This window comes from Cyrtonyx montezumae, unplaced genomic scaffold (assembly GCF_038088225.1).
Source record: "Cyrtonyx montezumae isolate F1298 unplaced genomic scaffold, pur_monq_1.0 scaffold_8, whole genome shotgun sequence".
NCBI lineage: Eukaryota > Metazoa > Chordata > Aves > Galliformes > Odontophoridae > Cyrtonyx > Cyrtonyx montezumae.
The window spans coordinates 110,533,131-110,550,566 of NW_027072089.1; the positions used below are offsets into that span (position 1 = coordinate 110,533,131).

Genomic DNA, 17,436 nt, shown 5'->3' on the forward strand with positions numbered 1-17,436 from the left:
ACACTGTTCCAAGAACTGATTTCAGTTGGAGCCACTTCACTGCTTTAAGGACAATTCCATCCTAACCCCAAACCTGAATGTGGCATAGATGTACAAGCAGAAGGAGGGAAAGCAAAGAAAGGAGGGAAAAGCAAAAAGAAATATAATTAAACTGTAGTGGGACAAAGCATGTCCTAAACTACTTTCACAAAGGGAACCGCAATGGAAAAGACACATTTGTGACACTTCATTTTACCAAACAAAATAAGAAATTATAGTAAGGAAAAAAAAAATTGAAATACGTCCCTAACATGGGCAAAAACCTCTTATAAGCTCCAACGAGGTGGTGTCTAATGAATTATGAATATTCACGGGAAAATCATTTTTGTTGTTGTTTTTCACTCCATGTTGATTTTAGTGTTAGCCCCTGGCAGTAGCTGAATGGTTTCATTTTTCTTCCCATGTTTTCCCCCAGTTATGAAACAGGTGCTTTGTTAAGGATTTATAGAACAATGCAAAACAGTTCTGTTTTTTTTTTTTTATTATTTAAAACTTGCTGATTACAAACTCTTAACATAAATTACATAAGACTAGTACATCCAGTACTCATGAAGTTAATGTATTTCTTACACACCTTAGAGAGTGACAAACTTTCTGTAAAACACACCACTTTCGGACAAATTCAAGTCTAAGAAACACTCCTGTTTCCTAGACACTGGAAGCTTTCAATCAATACACAGCTTCCAGGAGTCAGTGTGCAGTTCTCTAAAACTGCTTAAGAGGTGAAGCTGAAAGCCTTTTCCTGTAAAGGGAAAGTAAATTACACTACTCAATTACACTTAGAATCATTTTATATTGAGTTTTTTCATCTTTAATTTTTGAGAAGTCCGTTTTGATAAGCTTATTATGCATATTGATAAGACTGATCAATTATTTTAAAATAACTCAAACCGAACCAGATTCCCCCTCATTTTCACCACTTAGGCTACAGCACTTGCCAATAACTGTGCATAACACAAATTTTAAATTACACCCTTCAGTGAATATATTTATTACTGTCATAACTGTACAAGAGGAAGCAATTGCAATGCCAAGTGATGACACGTACTCATCAAACCAAAAGAGATCAAAGGAAGTTAAACAAATACAAGACAGAAAAAGCTTTCATAATTCAAAGCCCTCTGTAGCAGTTCTTTGAAGACAATGTGCCTCCTTCTTAGCTAGCAGAATTAAAGAAGAAACGGGCAGTGGGAATGTGGGACAGATTCCTGATATTTTCCTAAATATCCCCGCAGCTGATTTCTTAAACCTGCACACACACACACACACACGTACTTGATACATGTAATTAGTAACACTGTCAATTCTTCACCCTTCTGACTGTAATTCACACTCACTATGCTTATGCTCCTAGCATTCAAGTTATAAAATGTTGGGCCCCAAACTGTAATCTATTCTACGTTTCTATAATCACCAACCTGCTTGTGTGGAAAGGTCGTGGTCCCATTACATCTCAGCAAAAATGAAAAAGCTAATTACAACAGCTTATTGAACAACATTCAGGAAGGTAGACCTCCAGTCCTGACTGCACTTCTCACATGCATGACAGGAATATTTCTAACTAGTAACAGCCTATTCTGTTCCGAAAAGTTTTGCTGACATGAGTCACTCCATCTTCATGCTATTTTATCTACTTCCTTATTTTCTTCATTTAAACACCAAGCAATCAGTTTCTGTACTAAACAACACCAAACTAAATAGAAGGGTAAAAACCTTGAAAGTAAAAGATTCAGTTTTAAGTTTCTGATGACAGAAATGCATTCTGCCTCTGAAAAGAAGGAGCAACCAGCTTTCAAGAACAGATCCAGTAGAAAGGCAAAAAGAAGAAACAGGAAGCTTTGTGTTACTTGACAAATGAGTATAATTAATGCTGTATTTCTACACCTTTCACACAGCTCCTTTCAAGTCAATGCTCTACATACAATAGTTTAACAGAATACTGCTCGGCAATATCTATTCCAGAATACTTCCATCTTTGACCACTTTATTTCATTATAACTCTTAAAATCTTATGTTGAAATAACTTTAATGTGCAAATAAACCCATATATAAACTGTAAACATCTGCCAAATTTTGTAGCTCCAGCAAAAATCACACAGTGTGTGTATATTTCTTGAGATTCCAGAGCTCAAAACTTTACTGTAATATTAATCATTAAAAATAATACCTTTAACCCTTCATGGTTGCACTTAAACTTTATTTTTCTCTAAAGTTTATTTTAAAAATCAATAGCACGAAGCAATTTAATGGATTTGGGAAGAGATTTTTTTTTCCTTGGGGCTTATTGAATCAAGTAATCTATCACTTCCAAAAGGAAATATAACAATTGCTTTGCAATGTGATGTAGCACTACCCAACAGCATGCACAGAGAACTTCTTCCTTTTGTGTTGTTAACACTTTTTCAAACCACAGGAAAAAAAAAAACAAAACAAAACACACACTCAAAATGCAACACAGGAAGCCACTGTGGCTATCGCACCAGCTTCTGCATTGATGGAAATGCAGCTCTCGGAGTTCAATACAAATCTTAGCCCTCCTGCTCTTGAAAGCACATTGTATCACATATGCACCTAATGTTACTGTTGCATAGGAGGCTTCCTCACTTTGAGCATCAGTTGTTGGCTCAGTCACAGAAAAAAAAGAAACTTATCCAGTTTTTCCACAATCAATGTGTGATGCTTTCAGATATGCCTTAGATCCCCTCTGTGTGCTCACTCAGAAACTTCAAGCTGAACCCAACATAGGCTAACAACACCTAACATTTGGTAACACACTATCAGTGCACCTCATGTTTCTCACATGTGCTGAGATGTACCCATCTGATATCAAGATTCCAAGACTTTCCATATTAAAACCCTAAAGATTTCCACCTCTGTTCAGTGCCATGGTCATAACAGTCCATTTCGTAAAGATAATCCAAAAATCCATACTCTTCTCTCTACACAAGCTAAATAAAAACATCTCATTTTCTTGTCTGCATAATTTCATCAATTCTAACCAGTCAGACTTCAGTACCTCTCCAATCCATCAGTTTTATTTCTAGGGGTCTTGTGTATTTAGTACTGTTGGCAGTGTCACAATGCAAGAGGAGAAAAAAGTATACTTGTCCATCACTGAGTCCACAGCTTTAACTCGTCTCAAAGACCCAAGTGCTCAGCCAGGAGAAACGATGTTTCATCCATGGCAGCCACTCCTATTTAAGTCATCACTCATTGTTACTGTCAAAACTTAAGCACGATTTTCAACACACACAGATATATCAGACTCAAATTAGCATGGTCTGAGGAAGCTGAGAATTGAAATTTGTCTTCCCGTTTTGTTAAGACATCAAAGAGTTCAATACTCTCTCTGTAAACAGTTTCATCAAGACAGAACAACCTAACTGCATGCTTCTGATTACAAAATAAAAGAAATACAGAACTATCACAGCATGATGCCAAAAGCTGTCCATCATCTTGGTTGCCTGGCAGAAGATCAGGAGTTATGGAGAGCATACTCGCTCATGAAACAGGTACTTAAACAAATTATGTGTGATTTAAATCTTGTACCTAATCCTTGGAAAGTCATCATCAGTGAAATGACATGTTCCACATATATGATGCAAATGCACCAGATATTAAATATATTACACACCAGCACTTGGAGGAGGAGAAATTTTCTATGTAGTCTATCGTAATTTGCCCCATCATAACAGCAGATGCTGCTTTAATGGGAACTACATCAAAAGACTCAAAGAAGCAACCACCCAGTTCTGCAAGCTGCTGATTTACTACCACAGTGCAGTGGGAACAGAAGGTACCAAGCAGCTTGAAGGGTCAGGACTGAATACCTTGTGCTGATAAAAGGATTTTCATTTGAAAAACAAAATCTTTCACAAACAATTAATTCAGCCTTATGACTCTTCTATGTACTACACTAAAAAAATCCTGGATTTTACGCAACTTTTTATTACAATAGTCAGGTTTTTTTTTTTTTTTTTTTTGTACAGCCCTAAATCTTGGAATTTTATATGAAAAACTCTGCTCTAGCTCTTAAAAGTTCATTAATTATTAGTCTTAGCATATGAATCAAAAATAAAGGAACGTGATCAAACTTCAGCTGGATCATAAATCCAGCAGAGCTGTATGCTCATAAAGCAAAGGAGAGGAAGTAAAAAGCTTTTCGCTCAAAATAAGCAGAGTTTTAGATACATCTGATTATTTGATTTTTGTGCACTACATGAAGAATGCTGAAATGGCTGCACAAAAAATTTAAGCGACTTTTCCCCTGATATACTCCGAACTGACAAGGCAGAAAGAGATGAATGCTCCTTGTGCCACTAACTATATGCTGTTCTAAACAGCACATTGTTAATAAGATTTTCCCATCAGATTTCTTTGCAACATAGGTGTGGATTTGTTTTAAACTCAAAACATGGAATGTCAGCATACCATATCTCCACCTCCAAATTTCTGCTATCTTCTAGGAGCTCTTGGCTGTGGCAAGCATGACCTAGAAGTCACAGGATGCTGACTCAGCATTTTCACATCTATATGTAAAAATAGCAACAGCAGGTCAGATGGGTAAATCATCTCCCACAGTGACTATCAATGGATACCTAAAGAAAAAGGATACAGTAGCTATATAGTGATATACCTCATCAGGGCTGTTTGCCCAGAATTTGTTCAGAAACAGTAGACAGAGGTGATACTATTGTGTTTAAGAGCACTGGATGGATGGCCTGTAAATTTCACTAAACATCCTAAAGGCCCAAATCAGCCACTATTATCTCTGATATTTATGTGTCAGAGAGTTTCATGGTTTGTATATGCCTTTACGCTAAGCAGTATCTATTCCCAAACTCCCAGCTGATAGCTTGGACACTTACTATTGACCTACACATGCTCACATACAGTACGAGGAAACTACCTGTCCCACATTCAACCTGAGATGACATTCAAGATTCCTCAGGATCCACTCTGCACATCTTTTCCCAAAGTGAAGCAGGACTAGCCACCCCAAAAGGCAGGGTTAAATACATCTCATGCAGCGAGGCAGCACTTGAGCCTTTAACAGCAACCTGGCTCCTTGAAAAGCTGAAAACAGGGTTTGCTTGGGCTGCTCAGGATCCCCTCACCTTCTCATTGCTTTGGAGCATGCTGCTCTAGGTTATTGGGGAATTAAGGTGGATTCAGTAACTGCTTTACACAGTAGAAAAATATTACAGAGCAGATTCCACGTCTTTTGATGGGAAACTTAACGCTTAAAGAGCTGTCAGACTTCTTTTGCTTTTGATCATGCATAATCCCTCCAGCACATTGTTGGCACAGAACCACATACTGTAAGAACTTCTGTCTGCCTTTGCGATGGCCTTTCCCAGCACGCACGTACATGATGTGCTTTTCATTTTTCTTTCTTGCCACAAAACGAAACCAAACATTTAACCAATTGATCTGTCATGATAAGACAAATTTGTAGTAATTAAACATCTGCTCAGCAAGCTGAATCTCATTTACAAAGTTCTCCAACTCTAGCATTCAATTTTCTCCTTCGAAGAAATAAAAAAGCATAACATCACAAACACACTTAATAACATTTTTTTAAGCTAACAGCAATGTTGAAACAGTGATAAAGAAGATCAGAAGGAAGGAGAGGAACAGTACCATGACAAGCTCATAAGCAATTCAGAAATGTGACTTGACACTGGGTCACAATAGGCAACATCTGAATCAGTGATGACACAAAATGGCCCACCTAGTACCTTCCAGACTATCAGAAACAGTACTCTAACCAAGAGTACATCATCTCCAGAGAATCAGACTGACTGATAAAGATATCCTCAGAACAGATGTCTCATTTACTGAACTAATTGTTTTGTGATGATCTTGATCAATAACAACAGAAGCAAAGGGATACTCATGCAATCTTCTTCATTTTAAAAGCCCTTTAACCTATTCTTACTTCAACAAATGCATGAGACCACGCTGCCAAGTTTCAACATTCACTGGCAAGCTTCAAAGTCCATCAATGTTACAAGGGCGTTGTCGGCAGCGTCGGTTTCCTTGTACCAGGACTACACTCATCCCCAGCCCAGGGATTTGGACTATTGCTAAGTATAACAGGGTGATGATGAAACTATTATTGCTGAATTGTGCATGATTCATAGTTTGTAATAACTGCCTTCAAATATAAAACTCAAATTTACATTCTCATAATCAAAGGTCAGAAAAAGACAGCAATGGGTTATTAGGCACAGCAGCTAAAAGTATACATTTACACTAGCTACTGTGCATAATTCTTAGACAAACTGTGACTACACCTGTGAAGAATGTGATACATGGGACTACTGATTTATTTCCTCTTGTATAAATCCTGGTACATTTCCCTGCAACAAAAGCTCCTTCATGCAATATTAATGTGCCATTCCTTAACACACGCTTCTCCAAATATTTAATCTCCCAAGTATGTATTCCTTTTGTGGGAGAGAAGAGCAAGTGACAACAGACTGGTCCACAGCATGGGAACACTTTCTGCCAGCACTCAGTGAGGCAAATGCTGCCATGGCCACCCTTTAGCCAAAGGTATGCCTCAGTTGTATGTAAACATAGTGACACACATAAAAAGTTATTTCTTTGTCTAAAACACGTTAAAAAAACCACCTATGCACTGTAATAGAAAACTGATTATAATATGAAAATTGCTTTGTAAAACATGATGGGCACAGCCATAGAGGAAGATTGTATGCAATGTCAAATATTCCTTCCTATCGTTGCTCAGCATTTGGCATAGCTAAGCCTTCTTAAAACCATCAAACAGACGGCAAGGAATAGTCAACTGAACTGGTATCCAGAAAGGTTATCATAATGACAGCATGGAAGAATGTTCCCTTGATCCTGCCTCTGAGAAGAGCAGATCTCTAAGAAAAATAAGAATTCTGCTTCATCACATGTAGATATAAGCTAAATGGTGAAGTAGGGATGTATGATACCTGTTTCCAGTACGTTTCATTCTTAGCATTCACAGCTTATGCATTCAGTAGCTGAATGTTGTAACAATCATTACATCAGGATGGGGTAATTTGCCATTTTTCCCTTTTGAATTTTCATTATTTTTAATAAGAATGGAGAGTTCTTTATAATCATCAAATACAAAAGACTTCAGCTTTAATTTAGAGCAAGAACACCCTGGCTAGGGGAAGATCCATATGACGAACAGGAAAAAGAAAAAAAACACCACTCTTATTGCCCTTATAAAAATCAAAAGCAGCACCTTATTGGCACAAGGGCAGCATTATTTAAATAGCTTTCATGTACAATTTTCACTACACTATTTCTTTTAGATCACTGAGAATAAACATCTGTTTTCATTTACTAATCTTTTTTCCCCAATTAGAATCTCTCTGAATCTGTGTACAATAGTAATTTCATTTCTTCTCACTTCCAAGCATCTTAATTAAAATCAGCTTATGTTGACTTTCATTTTTACAATATATCTGCCTATTTCACATCATAGCACCTTCATGACCCCCAGAGAGTCATGAGCCTTTAATATTTTATTTTGACCTTGTTAAGTTACTGGAACCATCAAAGATTTTTCTTCTTCCCTTACTGAGCCATTTTTTATCATCAAAATGCACAGTATGTGTGAAAATACATAGCTGAGAACTACGCTGCCTTTAAACATATCCCTGTTCATTTATGAGAAAGCAATTTGTAGCTTTTCAATCTATAGCAAGAATGAGTTTCCAAACCATAAACTTCATTATTAATTTGGGATAACTGGTTTAATGGTACATAAATGTCTTTTTTCAATGAGCTTCAAGACAGAAAAATATTGTTTCTTTTTTCAATTAAAAAAAAAAACAACACCAAAGACTGGTGACTTTAGAAGAATTTGTAACAGTCATCTTCTACATCCGAATTTATAAAAACAGAAGGTTTGTAGGGAGAAGCAGCATCTTATTAGAGCAGCTAATTACCAGACAGCCAAAAAGTAAAAATCCCCAGACAAGACATGTAAACTTATCTCAGGCCTGCAGCAAAAAACTTGCTAGCATGTGTTCAATGTGTTTCAACTCCACTATTTAGCCTAATGATAGGGGTGCACAAAGCAAGTGAAGAAGCTTTGGCTCAGATGGGAATGGAAAAGTGCACAGTGATCCCTTCAGCCTTCGCTGCTTCCCTAATGCCCACAGTCTTATCTTTGGAGCTCGCAGATAATTCAGTTCACCGGCACATATTTTTACATCTGCATTATAAAGACAAAGGTTTTGGCACAGTCTGAGTCCTGATGATATGCCCTCCTTTAGCACATTTGCCTTCAGTGTGGATACTAACACCCCCCTTACCTGATAGACATCCAAGTTATCTCAGCCTCCTGCCCATTACCAGGAGGCAGGCTTTTCAAGCAAAGCTCTTTTTTAGGAGGGCTCAAAGTCTTGAAGGCAGCTGTGATTCAAGAAATGTGTAGATGTGGTACCTAGGGATGTGGCTTAGAAGGCATGGTGGTCATGGGTTGACTGCTGTACCAGATGATCTTAGTGGCCTTTACCAATCTCCAAGGACCAGTCACTTTGTGTTAGCTTTATGTGGCACAACGATGCAGAGGCTGAGACTTCTGACACCCACAAACATAACTGCACGGAGTCTGGTTGGGAAGCATGCTGGTTGTTTTTTTGCTCCTCAGAAAAGCAGAGCACACACAGTTGCAAAGGTATGTTCAACCAAGTCTGAATTTAACCTACAGAAAGCGGAGCTCAAAGTTTGTCAGTCATGAGCAAACAGAATGTGGCTGCTGGGTAGAGGAAACTGGGGGCAGCTGAAGATGAAGTGGAAGAAGTAAATTGTTTGACAGGAAAGGAAGAAAAATTTCCAAAATATAATTTTTTAAACATTTAAAAGTTCAGAATGAACTGCTCTAAGATAGGAAGCAGAAGGGAATAGGTCTCTCTTAAGCAAAAAGCAGCATGAAAGAAAGCACAGAAACACATGCAGTCATCTAGGGGATAGATAACAAGAAAATATGCCACTTGTGGCTGAATCAGCACCTCATCTGGGAAGAACAAAATTTAGGAGCTTGCAAGGCACGAAGCAAACAGAATGCCTGGGTATTCACTATAGAAGAGATTATGGGAAAGTTAAATGGAATTCCCAGGGGACATAATTATAATTTCAGCACTTCATTTGCTCTGCAGATTTACCCAAGGTCCAAAGAAGAAAATTTAAGTGCTTTGCAGATCCACCTTCTTCTCTCTGCATAGTATAGCCTTTTATCTCTCAGCCACATTCAAACACAACTGTTTACAGACAAGTAGCTTATGTTTTGCTTCCAAAAGCAGAGTTATATGTAGAAATGCAGCACAAGTGTCCCTGCTCACTCCTGTAGATTTTGCAGCCCCTAAGTGCAAGCTTACTGAACAAAATCTGTCAGACTCAGGTCACATGGGGCCCACAAGAAGAATCTAGCACTGCCCAACCTGTGATTAGCATCCTTATGGTAGCTGTTGGAACCAGCACTAAAGACAACAGCTCTGAAGAAGGGACAGGTCCTTAAGCTGTGAAAGCAGAGAAGCAACGGACTGTTAAGCACTAATCCCTGCATTAGCATTAGTTTATACCTCACAGCTCTCCATGTGTGTCAGCTCCCTATCTGTACAGTTACAATGACTCACCCTGCCATGCCACCACAGAGTGCTCCAGGACAGAACTCACTTCTGATCTTACACAGGCACAAGTTGAAATGAAGGCTCTAATTCCCACTTGCACATTTACAGATTGTAAGAGGGCTGGCAAAATATTTACACAATCCTTGGGCAGCTTTCTCACGTAAAAGATTTTTGAATTGTTTAGCATTTCACTTGTTCAACATCCTCACTGACATGAATAGGCAGGAATCAAAATAGAACTGCAATGAGGCAAATGGGCACTAGCAGCAACAAATTCTCAGGCTTCAGAAGTATCGTTAATGAACTGCCTTCTCCCCCTCCCCCTCCCCCTCTCCCCCCAGCCTTAGTGTGACCACTTTGTTCCTACAACACAGCTGTGCTCACCAGTACAATGAAGATGTGACTAAGGAAGGAGAACTGTCTGTATTTTAAGAAAGATAGGTTAGAGACAGGAATTTCCATTCACTTATTTAAAGGGGTGTCTTCTTCCATCTGCCATTCAAACACTAATTTCTCCTATTATCAATCAGTCAATAAATCCTTGTACTCCTTAGAGGACAGATTCTGGCTAACCCTTGTCTATCCATACACATATTACAGACCAACCAAAATTTTTATCTGAGCAGTTAGAACCTGAAAATACTCAATACCACACCATACTGAAATGACTGGAATCTGGCTGTCAAACAGCTCAAGGTGTATTCGTATACTTCCCCCAGCTACTACCATCACAAATTCCAAAAAGAAATTACAGAAAACTCATTAAGTATAACATCATAGTGCTCAAAAATAACCACATATTTGGGTCTTACAGACACTACACTCTGGATATCTGTTGTTACCTCAAAACAAGAGTAGACACAGAGAACGGTTTCAAATTTGAATGATGTACTCTCAAGAACAGTTCTGTTTCTTCTTGGAATGCTTGTAAATGAATCTTTGAAAAACAATCAAACAAAAAAACATGTCTTCCTGAAGCTAAAACTTCATTTACAAATAGGGTAGTTCACAGAAACATAAAATCATCAAGGTTGGAACAGACCACTAAGACCATTTAATTCAACCACTAACCCATCACCCACATCCACTAACAGTGTCCCTCAGTGCCACATCTACCCTTGAACATCTCTGGGCATGGTGGCTCTAAGCTGTCCAATGCACTGCAAGACCTGGAAGTTTCATCCGAGCAATGCTTTAATTTGACTTCAGAAGTTCTGTGTAAGATGGACACAGCTCCCAGAGATGGAAAAATGATCCAAAAGCATGTTATGCAGTTTGACAAAGGCCAAGCATCAACTCAGTGGTGAACTCCTGTAGCCTGGTGTTCTGCTATCAGCAATGAACTTCGCTTCTATTAGTAAAATATTGTGTGATACTATAATCTTCCCTTTTCTGCTGAGTAGAAATAATTATGTCATTTGGAAGTCTTCGTACTGCTAAATTAAACATACACATAAATTCTAACAAATTAAATTTAAAAGCAAGACAGTTTGGTTATATTATGTAAAAAAGTATGCTCTCAGACTTGCTGAGTTCTGAGAACTGAAACCGCAGACAGGCAAAATACAGCTGCACACATTCAGATATGGCAAGTTTGCTAATATTGGAAACTTCAGCATGCTGCAGCAAATTTAACTTCTGATTAGCATGTGCATAGAAAAAAAACAGACTGAACACACTGCAGAAAACAAAAAGTACTTCAAGGTTGTGAAGTATGAAAGTGAAATGCACTCCACTGTTTCATGAAGCACTTGACAATATTTATTAGTTTTATCACTGTGGCATCTAAGAGCCCCAAGTATGGGCCAAGGCCTTGCAAAAATTACATAAAAGCTAGACCACAGAATGCTGAAGGCTGCAGCAAAGGGCTTCATACACAGCACTGCACTGACAAACACCAACCTTTCAAGAGTGTGCACCTAAAGCCCAGAGCTCATCTCCCAGGCTGGACGCTAAGTTTGGGGCAGGAGTCACCTATTAAAAGAGAAGCCACCTAGAGCCACCCAATAAAAGAGAAGCCACCTAGAGCCACCCATATCAAATGCAAAACCAAGGATGTGTTCAAATTTCCACTGCTATCTGTGGTTCAGGCATTTGAACCTGGATTGCGAGGGCTCAATGTCAGACAGAGTCTGAATTCAGAGTCTACAGCCAGAGGGATTCACAGTGGTGACAGGTCAAGCGTTGGACCAGATGATCTTACTGATCTTTTCCAACCTTATAGAGATTCTATGATACAGGAGTGTGCTCTATGCACTGTTCTCATGGGCTGGAACAGAACATAAGAAGACCTGCATTCATGGAGCAAGGACTCCAAGGAGCAAGGAAGCACATGGGAACATGATTCTTAACTGGTAGGCTGTTGCATTGGGTTGACTCTTTCTTGTTTTTATTCCAGTCCTACAATTCTTGCATCATGAACATGAACACAACACAATTTCTCATGCTACTTTGTTTAGGTGCTTTCTAGTTAAGGCAATCAGAGCTTGCAGTGTTTGTGTTTTCTATTAAAAGGGCTGGAATAAATAGTTGTTTTAAGTAGCCAGTTCTTTCTTTGGATCTGGCAGTAAGTGGCGCATCCTGGAACAGTGACACATGCAGTAAGTTGTGCAAGCCATATACCATCTTTAAAAGAAATAGTCGTTCACTGCCTGTTACATATATATGTTTTTATTCTGTGGTTGTATTGATAGTCAAAGGAGCTCGTCGGCTTTTCACAGCACATATTGCTGCTCTTAAAAAGAACTCTTAGAAATTCTCAGTCTGGCACCTCCAATAAAACACTGAGTCACAAGTCCTTTGAACCCCCAAAGTTGTTCATCCTCCTATTTACTTCCTCAGCCCGATATGCGCCAGGATACCACTCTGCCAATTTCTTTGGTCTACTATCACTTATGTATTAAAATAACCCAAGGAGAGTATAAACAGACGACAGTACTACTGTATCAGCGCTTTCAGTTTCAGGCTGCCTCGCTCACTACCGCAACTTTTCTCGTTTCCCGCAGCTCCGCAGCGCTGGCGGAAGGACAGTCGCACAACAGCCGCTGAGCACGGGTCGCACCGGGAGCAACGGCCGCTAACGCGGTGCCGGTGTGAGCCGCGGGACTCGCCCTGTGCCCGCCGGGGGCGGCTGCTCCCACTGCGGGAGCTCTGCAAGGGGCTCCACCGCCCCGCACAAAGGCAGAGCGGGGAGGAGGCGAACCCGACCCCCCCCGGGAGGGGCACCGATCACGGGCATAGGGGGCACCGCACCGGGCAGGCGGGACGGCGAGGCGCTGCGGACAGGTAGCTCTCCGCTAAAAATGGAGGGAAGGGAGAAATTCTAGGAGAAACTTACCGGAGGAAACCGACGAGCCGGACAGACTGGAGTTGCTGGATGCTGCCATGGTCCCTCCTCCTCACCCCTTAGCTGCGAGCCCCGCGTCGGCTGCCGCTGCTGTCCGGCTGCTGCCAGCCCATGGCCAAGTGCCGGAGCCACGCAGCGCCCAGCCGCCGCCGCAGCCCGCGCTCGGTTTCCTCCGGCGCCTACGGGGAGCGGGGCTCCGGCTCCGCACAGCTGCCGGCCGCGCCGAGGGGCTGGGCAAAGCCGCTCGGCGGGTCGGGGAAGGGGCAGCTGCGCTCCCAGCGCCTCTCTCCGCCAGGGAAGCTGGGCTTACCTTGCGGCGGGGACGGGAGAGCCGCCCTACCCGCGCCTTCCCTCCCCTCCTCCTTTCCCTTCCCGTCCCTTCCCTTCCCCGCCTCCTGGCGGGCAGCGCTGACAGCCCGGCGGGGGCACCGCTGCCGCTCCCCCCGCGCACACAAAGGAGGCGGCGGAGCTGCCGGCCCCCGGGGCCGCGGGCGGGGGTCGAACCTCGCCGGCGAGCCCCGGTGGTCGCGCTGAGCACCTTCCCAGCGCCGGGCTGGAGGAGAGCGCGGCTCCTGCCACGTGCCGCTGCCCGGAGCCTGTTGAGCGCTCGATCCCCCGGCCGCGGGGCTGCGCACCTGGTGCAGGGCTTGCATCAGCCCTTTGTCTGCCTCTTCTCACCGCTGGCTCCTTGCTGCTTTTCCCTGCTCCGCCTGGCACCTCTTACCCTCACTTTTCTTCCCTTTTTATCTTTTCCTTCCCCTCCTTTTTTTCTCTTTTTTATGTTTCCTTTTCTCTTTATTTCTTTTTCTTCCCACCTGGCTTCCTTAAAATAGAAGCCTACACCGTTCTGCTCCCAGGCTCTCTGTGCTCAGCGGTGCTGGCCTGTGGTTGTGGCACGGACTCACAGAGGGGCACTGCCTGCCAGTCCTGCTGCGTGGCCTGGGTTGCTGCCCTGCGGCATCTTAATGGGCAGCTGCGAAAGAAGGAGAGCCAAGAAACCATCAGCTGAAAGCTCCTCTATGTTGGCTGCTGGATATGGCTCCTCGCAGCACTTTATGGACAGCCAGTATTTCAATCTCATTTTATTAAATGAGGGTGAGAAGGCAAAGGGAAGGTGGTCAGCTGTCACGCGACTGTCAAAAGCCAGACAGAATGGAGAGCCTTGCTGGCATGGGATCTGTAGAAGGCTGTAACCCATTTGCCTTGATGGTGATTTATGAAAGCCTTCCATGTTTCATAACATAGAGACTATAAAATAAAGTTACTTCGGGATGAGCAGGGAATTGCATTAAAGTTTCTCGTGCGAGCTAAGCCCTTCGCACTCATCCGCACAGCTTTCCAAAACATCGCGTAAACTGCGTGCCCTCTTTATAACCAGCATCCAGCCGTTTCCCGTCCTCCCCTCCCCAAAACGCAGCCCGGGATCGCCGCACCCTGCACCAGGTCTCGCACTCCTTGGGAAAAAAGTGTCGGTACCCCCTCTAGCGGCCGTTGCGGCGCTAGTGCCCGCCATCCCCGGAGCGGCGGCGGGCCGCGGCGCGGGGTTCTGACCCCATCGCGAGTCCCGCGGGAGCCTCGTGTACGCGGCTGGTGCAGCTCGCCTTGCCAGGCTTTCTGTTGTAATGGCAATTCACTCCGTACGAGGAGCAGCAACCTTTGCAGCTGGCTTTAAAGCTAACTCTTATTAATCTGTAAATTACTGTTAGACACACATAAAAACACTACAGGCGTGTCACTGCTTTTTGGTCTTTGGCCAACTATTTTGTATCACGTGTTTTAAAGATTAAGTGCTGAGAACAAAATGTGAAAGGCAGAAAGTTCTTTTATCTTCTGGATTAGGTCATAAAAGTAGGCTGATACCCCAGGTGTATCAAAATATTGTAGTATGCTATGTAATGTCAAGATTGTAACAGTAAATTGTCCACTCACAGAGTACATCATGTTTTGAGGATGTATTCACTGCTTAATTATTTTTTCTACTCCTCCTGCTATGTCTTTCCAATATTATCTGTCTCTGCACAATCCATTTTTCTATCTCTAATCTTGCCCTAACATCTCTCTAGCAACAATCAAAAAACTGTCATATGAAATGCATGAAATATATTGCTTTTAACAAAACAGAATCATAGAATCATTTGAATTGGAAGGGACACTTAAAGGTCACCTAGTCCCTGCAATGGACAGGGACACCTAAAACTAAATCAGGTTGCTCAGAGCCCTGTCCAGTATGACCTTCAATTTCTCCAAGTTGAGGGCATCCACCACCTCTCTGGGCAGCCTGTTCCAGTGCTTCACTATCTTTATCATAAAAAGCATTTTTCTTATAGCCAATGTAAACCTCTTCTGATTTTGTTTGAAACCAAAATCTGTAGGGAAAGAGAATACCCAGAAAAAACAGAAGGTGCTACCTAACCTCTTAAGTGGAGCAAAGTAGAAAAGTAGATAACAAAACACCTCAATCAGTAAAATACTGTTTTTGGCATTGGTTAAATATTACTAAAATAAATTTACCTGCATATTTGTTCAAAACCACATTTCATTTTTACCATCTGGATATATAGTCCTGAAGAGTTTGCTTTATGTGAAAGTTTTGATGATGAATATTAGTGGACTGATCCTGGCAGCAGTAAATAGCAGATGTTAGAGAATATTAGTAGAATATTTATGCTACTGGTTTTGATCATTGGCCCTAGAAATCATTATATTCTAGATAATGTTTCTGTCTTTCCAGGGAAGGAAACCATTCATTTTATGTAGCCACTCAAATTTTGATACTCCAAATTAATTGCAATGATAAATATTAGACCAGAAATATTTGCTAAATAATCTAAAGAGTAAAAACTTCATTTTTTGCTGAGAAAAGAATTTCCATAATTGATTTTAAGTGATCTTGCCAGCCAAAAATCTGAATAAAGCAGGAGAGTAATTTCCTCAGAGAAATTACTCCATGTGTTCTGATAACTGCAGATGAAGTATTTTCTGACCAAAGTCATTGAGTATGGAAATGCCTGGTCATGAATTTGAGCACCTTTGAAGGCTAGGCAAATATTAATGTATTTGTGATAACAGAAGGTATGAGTTTAGGTAACTTATACCTTACAGTTTATGCAACATTTAAAACTAAGTTAATGAAAGTAAGTGAAATGCCTTGAAGGTTAAAATAAACTTTCACGTTTCACGACAGATTGGCCCTTTCCTTGGTAGTAGCAAAGAACTTAGAGGGAATTTACTTGTTCAAAAGGGAAGCACATTTGAAAGAAACAAAAATATCCTATATAAACATAGAGCAGCTTGCATAATTTCATTTTCACATTAACTATGGTGAAATGCTATATTTGAGTAACATTATAGGTATGAGCAGGATAAAGACTTATGTTTAGAGATTCATCACTACAAATCATTGTGATGGGTACAAATCATTGACAGCTGGAGATGTGTTTATACTTCCTTCATGTTATGGAATAGCCTCGGGGGTGGCCCTGAATCCTCAGTCAACGGGTGCAGACTGCTTTGCGTCCTGATTTCAAAATAAAGGCTTTGCAGACCAACCACTCTCCTGCTGATCACTCAGTAGCACAGCTAACTCATTGTAATGATCTTGTGAGGTCAAGAAGGTAAATCCTAGCTGATAAGTAGGTTTTTATATTTCTTTAAGGTAAAAGCAAACAGAAAATCACTCTTCCCACAAATAGCAGCTTGGAAACCTAAAAATAATTAAAGGACAGTGGTCAGATCTGTGCTGCTTTCCTTCCAGACCCCATGTTTTTTTCTCCTTTTAACTAAATTGGTTATAGCATATCTAGGCATTCACACACATTAACACCCTGGCTCGTTATTCAACTTAAGACAACATAGGCACTTTCATTGCAGAAACAAAGACCTACACTTAGAACTTTCTTCATTTGACTGACTTGGTAGAGTTCTTCTTTAGCTGAAGAAAGAGAGCTGAAACACGAGTATAGACAAAAAAAATTATTAGCTAGATCACTAGATGAGGCTTGTATATACAGGAATTTCTGCGTCAGCCTTGCTTACTTAGTCTGAATGATGTTTATCTGTAACAAGCATTTATATCACTATCTTCCACCTGTTGATGTCTCCCTTACACAGGTTCCATTTTGTAAGTGTTCTCCTGACAGAATCTGGCCTGGAATCCATGCACCTTGGGTCTCTTTAGCCATGATTCCTTCCCATCCAATACTCAATACTAACACGTGAGATTCACACTGACTCCTGGCAAACAAGTGTCTATAGACCACTACAGTACCTTCCTTACAGCCCTTCCAGCTTTACAGCTGTGGCATCTCAGCTTATGTTTATGGCATCTTGCATAATCCACTGCATCTGATGGCTGGGTTACTATCAGAAAGCAGCAATGACTTGGCTTGAAGCACTCTTGCGATATGA

General features: G+C 41.2%; 1 protein-coding gene across 1 annotated transcript in view; it reads right to left on the bottom strand.

The window, feature by feature from the left end:
- Window positions 1-13,396, bottom strand: part of CHN2 (chimerin 2) — a 156,951-nt gene extending 143,555 nt beyond the window's left edge. Inside the window, exon 1 of the mRNA XM_065752490.1 lies at window positions 13,021-13,396. Within this exon, the coding sequence (XP_065608562.1) occupies window positions 13,021-13,069 (49 nt within the window). The 5' untranslated portion in view covers window positions 13,070-13,396. The remainder of the gene's footprint in view (window positions 1-13,020) is intronic.
- Between the last annotated feature and the right edge of the window lie 4,040 nt (window positions 13,397-17,436).